Source organism: Lolium rigidum, chromosome 6 (genome assembly GCF_022539505.1).
Source record: "Lolium rigidum isolate FL_2022 chromosome 6, APGP_CSIRO_Lrig_0.1, whole genome shotgun sequence".
Lineage (NCBI taxonomy): Eukaryota > Viridiplantae > Streptophyta > Magnoliopsida > Poales > Poaceae > Lolium > Lolium rigidum.
In genome coordinates, this window is record NC_061513.1 from 151,751,745 (window position 1) to 151,761,310 (window position 9,566).

Here is a 9,566-nt window from a genome sequence, read left to right on the forward strand (position 1 = left end):
TTCGTGCAGAAAGAGATGCACTCTTCGGTGAGCCAGCCCTGTACGATGCTTCCATCCGGATGTGACCTGTTACGAACGTATCCTTTAATGACCCCATTCATTCTTTCAAACGGCATCATGTTGTATAAGAATGCCGGCCCTAGACTGACGATATCATCCATGATATGGACCAACAGATGGACCATCACGTCAAAGAATGCAGGCGGGAAGTACATCTCCATCTCACATAGGATCACCACGATCTCTTCCTGGAGCCTTGCGAGTTTCTTCACACTTATCGACTTCCGAGTTATGACGTCGAAGAAGTTACAGAGCCCAGCCAGCGTTGCACGGACATGGTCATCCATTATACCTCGGATTGCAACCGGAAGAATCTGCGTCATCATCACGTGACAGTCATGAGACTTCATGCCGCTGAAGTTTCGTTTCTTGGGGTCCATGTATCTGCTTATTAGCCCGGAGTAGCCGAAGGGCACTCTGACTCCTAGAAGGCAATTGAAAAATTGATCGACCTCGGCCGGACTAAAAGTGAAGCAGGAGGGGGGGACAGTAATAGTCTGGCTGCTTAATCCTTTTGCGCTTCTGACCGCCGTCCGCCTCCTCCTCCGACTGTCCCTCTTGGGCCGGCGGGATCTGAAGCTCTTCCCTGATGCCCAAAACTTTCAGGTCGTGTCTTGCTTTCGGCCCATCTTTGGTCCGGTCCGGCATGTTGAGAAGAGTGCCAAGCAAGCTCTCGCACACGTTCTTTGTAATATGCATGACATCAAGGCAGTGAGGTGTATCGAGAATTTTCCAAGTACGGCAAGTCCCAAAACACGGACCTCCTTTTCCATACACCAATGAGCAGCGTCGTTTCCTTTTTCTTCTTCTTCTCTCCGGGCTTTTGACGAATCTTTCCCGGCGCAGGGCACTCCTTCCAACCTTTCAGTAATGTATCGATCTCTTCGCCGCTCTTCTTACGTGGAGGTCCCCGGGTTCATTTGTACCATCGAACGGATCTCCACGCTTTCTCCACGGGTCAGTTTTCCGTAGCCACCTTCGATGCCCCATGTAAACTGTTTTCGAAGAGTCGGGATCCTTACCAAGCTGCAAAAACATCGTCTCTTCCATGCACTCGACACATGCCTTGTGTCCATGGCACACCCGGCACGAAATGTAACCGTATCCGAGGTAGTCCTGCACCGTCGTGATCAACGCGGCTCTCAAAGGGAAATATTCTTCCGCGACGGCGTCCCATGTATCTACCCCTTCCTCCGCCCACAACGTTTCAAGCTCCTCCTTTAATAGTTCGAGATACATGTTGATATCGTTTCCTGGCTGTGTCGGCCCTTGAATTAGCATACTCATCCGTATGTACTTCCTCTTCATGCACAGCCAGGGCGGGAGGTTGTAGATCCATACAAACACGGGCCATGTGCTATGTGTGCTGCTCTGGTTTCCGAACGGATTGAATCCGTCCGTGCTCGCACCCAACCCGATGTTTCGGGATCTGCCCCAAAACTTCCGAATTCATTGTCTAATGCTTTCCACCGGCTTGCATCCGAAGGGTGCGTCAGCCTGGGTGCTCAATCCGCTCTTTATCATTCAACACTGCCTCCTTTCTTTCTGCGTGCCGCCGCATGAGCTTTGCTTCCTTGCGGTCCGCGTAGAACCGTTGAAGCCGGGGGCGAGCGGGAAGTACCACACAACTTTCCGAGGAGCTTTATTCTTCCCTTTCTTGTACCGTTCAGCTTCACACACGGGACATTTGGTCTTGTCCATGTGCTCCTTGCGATACATGATACGGTCGTTGATGCAGGCGTGATACTTTTCGTGGGGTAAGTCGAGAGGGCACGTGATTCTCTTGGCCTCGGCTAGACTACCGGGACACGTGTTCCCGGCAGGAAGGAGATCTTTCACGTATTCCAGGATGTCGTCGACGCTTGTGTCCGTCCATCCGTGTTTCGCCTTCATCTGCAGCACATCGAGAGCTACTCTCAAGCGAGACTCCCCCAACCCGCGACATGAGTCGTACAACGGAGTATTCGAGTCTATCTCGAGTTGCTCAAGCTTTGATTTTCGCTTGGCGCCTTTCGTCTTTTCGAGAAGCAGATTTTGAAGATGAGGGTCCCGCACGACTGAAGCTAGCGGCACCTCTTCGTCGTCGTCAAGGTTATTGTCGTCGTCAAGGTTATTGTCGTCGTCAAGGTTATCGTCCTGTGCGACAAACTCTTCATCGTCATCAATATCATGATGCCCTCCTTCTTGCCGGCCATTTTTACCACCTGCCGCCGTCGCCCCATTGACCTCCGCGCCATCATCACTCATCCATTGAGTGTGTCCATGCATGAAACCATTAGTGAGCAGGTGCCCCTGCAATTTGCCTGAATACGGGTCAAACCATTTCCCTCGTTTGCATCTCCGGCACGGACACAATACCTCCGTGCGGTTATTTTCATACATGTCGATGATCGCGTGTTTCAGATATCTCATCACGATGCTTTCACTCATCTCGATAACCATTATCGCCTGCATGGTAAGATTACATAATTCATTAGAACCATGCATCCGTCGGTAGTTTTCACGGAAAATTTCGGCATGACCTTCCTACACGGTAGGACATAGGAGCGCCGTAAATGTGCCGAAACGGAAACTTGAAGAATCAACATTTCGGCGCAACGTTGGCAACTCATTTTCAACGCCAACACACACACAAGCACAAGCACAACATATATATATGCCACACACGAGAGCTTTTCTTCAAATGTCCAACATACATCGATTTCATTCCTTAATTTGTTCATTAATCACCTATTTGTTTGATATATTCGTCGATAAGATTGAGACGACGCGCCGCGACAATGGCGTATGGAAGCCGACTTTCTAGATCTAGATCTAGATTGAGCGGTCAATGCGGGATAGTAGATCTAGATCTACATAGGGGGATGTGGGAGATGCATGTAGGAAGGGAAGATTTGCTCAACAAATATGATTTTGTTTGGTCAAATTGGTGAAATTGGGGATAGAAATGGGGGAAAATGAGCTGGGTTGGGAGAAGGCTCGGGTTTGTGTGGAGGAGTGGAGTGGTAGTAGTGGGGGGAGTGGTTGTTGAGCAAATAACTGCCCAGGTTACTGCCGGCGCACCTCTGGGCTGGTGCGCCGGCAGCACATAGCCCTTTCGGCTATATCACCCCCGGGCCAGGCCCAAGAATCATTGCCGGCGCACCGGCCCAGGGGTGCGCCGGCAATAGAAAATTTTCCACCGGCGCATCACTGGGCCGGTGCGCCGGCAATGATTCTTGGGCCTGGCCCGAATCGACTGCGGCCATGCTAGGATGTTTCCCCGGCGCGTCTTTCCCGGAGGTGCACCGGCAGTAACCCTTCATCGCCGGCGCGGCTGCAAAGTGGTGCGCCGGCAACCCTTTCCACCGGCGCATGTCCAAGGTGGTGCGCCGGCACCACTTGCCTCCACCTATAGGCTTTTCCCTAGTAGTGCCAGTCCATTCTTTTACATCTGAAATACAACCTACTGCAATCATTGTTCTCTGCTGTTCTTTGCAAACAAACATCATTCTCCACACCATACGGTTAATCCTTTGTTTACAGCAAGTCGGTGAGATTGACAACCTCACTGTTAAGTTGGGGCAAAGTATTTTGATTGTGTTGTGCAGGTTCCACGTTGGCGCCGGAATCCCTGGTGTTGCGCCGCACTACACTCCTTCACCAACAACCTTCACGTGGCCTTCATCTCCTACTGGTTCGATAACATTGGTTTCTTTCTGAGGGAAAACTTGCTGCTGTGCGCATCACACCTTCCTCTTGTGGTTCCCAACGGACGTGTGCATCACGCGCCATCAGCAGACGTGAGTTAGATCCCGCACGTGACTCCAATTTAGGAAGAAACACGGGTAAATTGAACGTTCAACAACATTTTTCTCAGTTGAAACTTACTATAATTAGAAAAAAAACCAGTGCAACCCTAATTTTAACTTAAGCTCCCAGTTACAACCATATTTGCAACTAGAAATAATTTTAGTTGCCATTCTACTTGCAACTAAAAATATCTCAGTTGTAACAAAAAAAACTCAATTGCAATTGGATAATATGATCTCTGTGACAAATCCACTTGCTAAAAGTATCTCACTTAAAATCTCAGTTGTAACCGAAAAAATCCCCAGTTGCAACCTCATTTGCAACTGAAAATATAATCTCAGTTGCAACCCCACTTGTATCTAGAAATATTTCAGTTAAAATCCCAGTTGCAACCGAGAAAAACTCCTCCATTGCAACCATATTTGCAACTGAAAATATAATCTCAGTTGCAACCCCACTTGCAACTAGAAATATCTCAGTTTGCAACCGAAAAAAACTCCCCTATTGCAACCTTATTTGTAAGTGAAAATATAATCTCAATTGCAACCCACTTGCAATTAGAAATATCTCAGTTGCAACTAGAAAAAAACTCAGTTCAACCCCAATTACATCTGGAAATATAATCTCAGTTGCAACCCCACTTGCAACTATAAATATCTCAACTGCAATCTCAGTTGCAACAGAAAAACCTAAGGTGCAACCCCACTTCGAACTAGAGAAAAAACTTAGTTGCAACCCTATTTGCAAATGCAAAAAATCTCAATTACAACCTCAGTTGCAATGAAAAAGAACTCTAAATTTCAACACCACTTGCGACTAGGAAAAAAATTCAGTTACAAGTCAACTTACAACTAAGATTTTGCCGATTAAGCATGAATTATAACTAAGAATTTTCTTGCGCATATAATTTATAATAGAAAATATAAAAAAAATCAATGAAAAAATTTATGTGCTTAACGCCATAAAAATTACTAAGAAAAACTAATCTAGATAGGATGTACATAAACCACGATGAAACAAAGAAAATACCTCTAGAACAAAGAAAGCTCATCACCGTAGTGGATAAAAGTATTAGGCTTAACTAATCCTACCAAAAATAACGAGGAGGCCTACCCCACAATACGTTGTAGACAAATCAAAATGCTAAAGTGGGCTGACCCACGTCCCGGCGACAAGATGCACTAATAATGAAGGATAACAAATCAATGACCAAAAAATTACTGAGCCCTAGATTAAGGACTAAGCTATCCCCCCTTGTCAGTATTCAAAATTCCAAAATGAGCATATAAAAGAATGTCTGATGCTATTTCAGAACTCTGGTGGAGAGATGATGAGAACAATAAAAAAAATACATTGGTTCGCGTGGTGGAAATTATGCTACCCAAAGAATTAAGAAGGTATGGGCTTTAGAGTCTTTCTCTCTTTTAACTTGGCCATGTTGGCTAAACAGTTGTGGAGGCTAATTGATGAACCGGAGTCATTATGTGCAAGAGTGCTTCGACCAAAATATTTTCCCCATGGTGATATTTTAAAAGCTGGCCACAAAGTTGGATCTTCTTTTATGTGGCAAAGTATCCTAGCTGGTCTAGCAACGTTCAAGAGGGGATACATATGGAGAGTACGTAATGGTGAAAGTACGAACATATATGGGATACATATGGAGAGTACGTAATGGTGAAAGTACGAACATATATGATGATCCTTGGATTCCTTCAAGTACTAATAGGAGAATTGTTTCCCCAAGTGGTGAAGTAGTCTACACAAAAGTGGCAGATTTGATTGATCTCGTGACAGGTCAATGGGATGAGGTATTACTCCCTTCTATATTCTTTAGTGTAGATGTCAATAGGATACTTGAGATCCCACTAAATACTCAGGGGTTTGATGATTTTATGTCATGGAATTTTACTAAACATGGAAGATACACAGTTCGGTCAGGGTACTACCTGCAATGGAAGCATAAGTTTAGACCGGCAGCTGGTCAGTTATCTCTCTCAAGAGCTTCTATTAATAACCTAGTCAGGAGGAGTTTATGGCACCTAAAAATTCCAAGAAATGTTAAAATATTCGTTTGGGTTCCCTGCATGGAATAGTACCTCTAAAATCCATCTTGGTGAACCGTCATATAGGCTTGAGAGGTCAATGCCGCATCTGCACTCAAGGACCTGCACATGTCGGCTATTTATTGTTTCAATGTCCAACATCACAAGAATTGTGGAGATCTTTGGGTCTTGCAAAAATGATACAGGAAGCCTCTATTGTTGACCATTCTGGCAGTGCGGTTCTAGAACAACTTCTACGACAGCAAACCAAGGTGATGCCTGGCTTCCAGGATATTGGTCTAAAGGAAACTATTTCTGCAGCATGTTGGTATGTGTGGTGGATCCGGCGGCATCGAACTCATGATGAGAATGTACCACCGATGTTCAAGTGTATGATGTCAATCCTTGCGATCACAACAAATTCAGCAAAAGGCAATGAACACACATATTTCTGCAGTGGCTAAATCGGACAGACCAGATCCTCGACAGGTAAAACTTAATGTTGATGGCTCCTTTTATGCCAAAAATATAGTCGGGTCTGTAGGTGCAGTCATGCGAGATCACAATGGAAATTTTATTTCTGCATCTACCCTTGTTCTTCCGAACATTTCATCAGCAGCAGTGACCGAGGTGATTGCTATAAGAGAGGGGCTCTCCCTTGCTGTTCGTGTGGGTTGCAACAACATAGTGGTAGAATTCTGATTCTGTGAAAACTATTGAAGGATGCATGGGTGTGACTAGATGGTGGAATGAATCATCGGTTTCTTATGCCGATTGTGTGCATTTGGCAACTTTGGTTGGCACGGTCTCTTTGAAACACTGTCTGAGGGAAGCTAATGAAGTAGCCCATGAATTAGCTAGAGTTTATTTTTCTGATAATAATTCTTGTAATTGGGTGGATGAACTCCTAGTTTTATTATAGCTAAATTCTTGAACGATGTAAATATTATTGCCAATTAATAAAATCCCGTAGTAGAGTTTTGTTGCTTCCCTCGAAAAAAAAGAACTATATACAAATTATGATGGTGAATGGTGATGTGTAGACTCTAGGATATCTTTTGGATACTTGATAGCTAATGATTTATGCAGGGGAGATGTCATGGCACGTAAGATTGCGTAAATGTGTTTCATTCACTAGTAGAAAACTTGGCTTTCATCCAGCACCCCTACGAGCTTTAGTCCCGCTAGTGGGTCATATTAGTCCCGGTTTAAACGGTTTAACTTTTAGTCTCGGTTCGTTTGGAACCTTTAGTCCCGGTTGATAATAGCAACCTTTAGTCCCCTTTTCTACTAGTGATTGTTAACCACTTATGCTGAGTACGTAGTTGCAGCTGGTTCTTGCAAAAAAAAAAGTGTAATGGATGGATAACTTTTATAGTTAGGCGTGTAGCAAGAGAAATCACATTTCTTTTAGTCAAAATGAAATTTCTATTACCTAAAAATCTTTCACTCCCGAATCAAGCACATTGATATGTGCTGGTTTCATCAGACTCGGAGACTTATCGCAGGTTTAGATTGAAGTAGTTGATACCATTTTTCTGTGATGAACAACGATGCAAGTGAAGTGTCGCGATAGGATGTTGCTACTCTTTTATAATAAAGTTGGCCAAAGTTTTAAAACTTTTACACAGGATAAAAGTTACAAGTACAATGAGTATTACTTATTCGAGGAGTGAGGGGGTGAGAAGTAAGAATAATTCTTCAAGACTCCAAGAGAAGCAAATGAATTCTGCTAACAAGCATGGAGCAACGGTGTGTCCGCATATGGGCCGTTCAGCACTCCATCGGCGATGATACTGTAGGCCTTTTCCGTCATATGGATCTGGTCCCAGCTGGCGAACTTGGCAGGGTTGCCCCAGATGGTGGCCGTGTTGTTGCACGACTTGCCAGTGTGGTATGGGCCGGCACCGCCACAACATGCCACGAGAGGGTCATCGATACCTGTTCAAGTGACGCATAGAGCCATTGATCAACACGCTAATTACAACAGTTATTTTTTTTTGCGAGGAAAAAAGTAGTGGAGATTAATTCTTGATAGAGTGATTTCCCAAATTACTACCTACCATGGCTATGGGGATTCATGACGAATTCCATAGCGGCGCCGTAATAGTCAGCGTAAATGATCTTCGCGCCGGGGTTCTGTGCCCTGAGCCGGCTGATCTCCTGCTTCAACGCCTTGTTGTGCCTCTGCGAGAAGTCGTTAAACCACTTGAGGCAGCGGAAGTCGTCGTAATCCGTGGAGTTGTCGGTCCTGAAACCGCCCAGGTAAGTCGGCACACATCCAATGGGGAAGTTTCCCGGGACGAGAACGGTCCTGGCGCCGAGATCGATCACCTCCTGGACACCGGCGCCTATGTGGGCAATCACGTCGGGCATGTACTTGTCTGGGATCTCACGGCTGCGGCGAGCAAAGAACCAGAAGTTGTAGTCGTTGCCGCCGATCTCGCCCATAACGACGAGGGACTCGCCGAGAAGACTCTTGGTGGCAGCTGATTGTCACACAAAAAGAATTAGTCGATCTGTCAACCAGCAACAGACGTCAAATGCAGGTAGATTGCCTAAAATATGAACGAGGTATCCATGCAGTATCCATGCACGTAGGCATATAGGCAGACATCACGCATAAGCCAGCGAAAGCATTTGCTAGTTTAAACTAAACTAATTTGCTAAATATAATAACAACTAACGGTTTTGACTATGAAGTGGGGCGGATCCAACATGGCTTTGCGCGTACCTTCTCCAGGAGCTATCCGGGCGAGCACCTTCTTGAATGAATCAAGCTGACCGTCGAGGCACCAAGGCATCGGCATCGTGAAGTTATACTTGGTCCTGTAGTAGTCCGGGGACAGCGCCAGGGAGCCAAACACAGCAAAGTTGGCACCGGTTGGAAACTGCCCTGTGCCCGCCTGAGGCATGCTCGGTGGCAGCAGTGGCAGGCCCAATGCTTGAGCTGATACAAAAAAAAATGCTCACAAAATTTAGACCGCATCCCTCATGATCCATGAAACAATTATCGATAATTGGAACAACAAAAACATATACTCACCGTAAAAATCGACGATGACACGCCCATCAGAGATGCGGCCAGTGGGGTGCTGGAAGTAGGTCATTCCATAAGGGAGATGCATGAGCGGGCCAGGACTATTGCGGCCTGCATAAGCACCGTTGCCAGTGTCGATGATGGAGTCACCGAAGGAGAAGATGCGCTTGAAGCAGCCGCCCAAACCTAGGTCAGCGTTAAGCAGGAGGACAGCAGAGACGAGGAGGACAGCGGGCAGGGAAGTGGGATACTGGCCCATGAAACTCCCCATCTTAGCAATGCTAGCACCTCGATCCTACTTGACTACAGCCCTGAGGTAGCTAGCTATCTTGCCGGAGGTTGGGAACTGCTGGCTCGTTAAGGACAAAAGGGTTTAAGCTGTAAACTTTTCGTTTTGTATTGCGCAGATGAGTTTTTTTCCACCCCTTTTGTAGAACACTCTGGTCGAATGCATAACAACATGTATCGATTTTAATTAAATATTGTTTAGCAGTGTATAGATAACGGACCCACAATCTTTGTGCCATTAAAACGTTTGGTCATATGTTGGAAGCACCAGAATGAATATTTATCAATTCCCAGTAAACTGTTTCTGAGAGACAAGATTTAGCATGCAAGTAAACGTGCTTGGC

The 9,566-nt window shown here is 45.6% G+C and overlaps 1 protein-coding gene across 1 annotated transcript; it reads right to left on the reverse strand.

Moving 5' to 3' along the window:
* Nucleotides 1–7,626: 7,626 nt before the first annotated feature.
* Nucleotides 7,627–9,205, reverse strand: LOC124663423 (GDSL esterase/lipase At1g28580-like). Its single transcript, XM_047201124.1, has 4 exons — nt 8,941–9,205; nt 8,629–8,844; nt 7,958–8,383; nt 7,627–7,835 (listed from the first exon to the last, which is right to left on the reverse strand). The coding sequence occupies exons 1-4, from the start codon at nt 9,203–9,205 to the stop codon at nt 7,627–7,629; spliced, it is 1,116 nt and encodes a 371-aa protein (XP_047057080.1).
* Between the last annotated feature and the right edge of the window lie 361 nt (nt 9,206–9,566).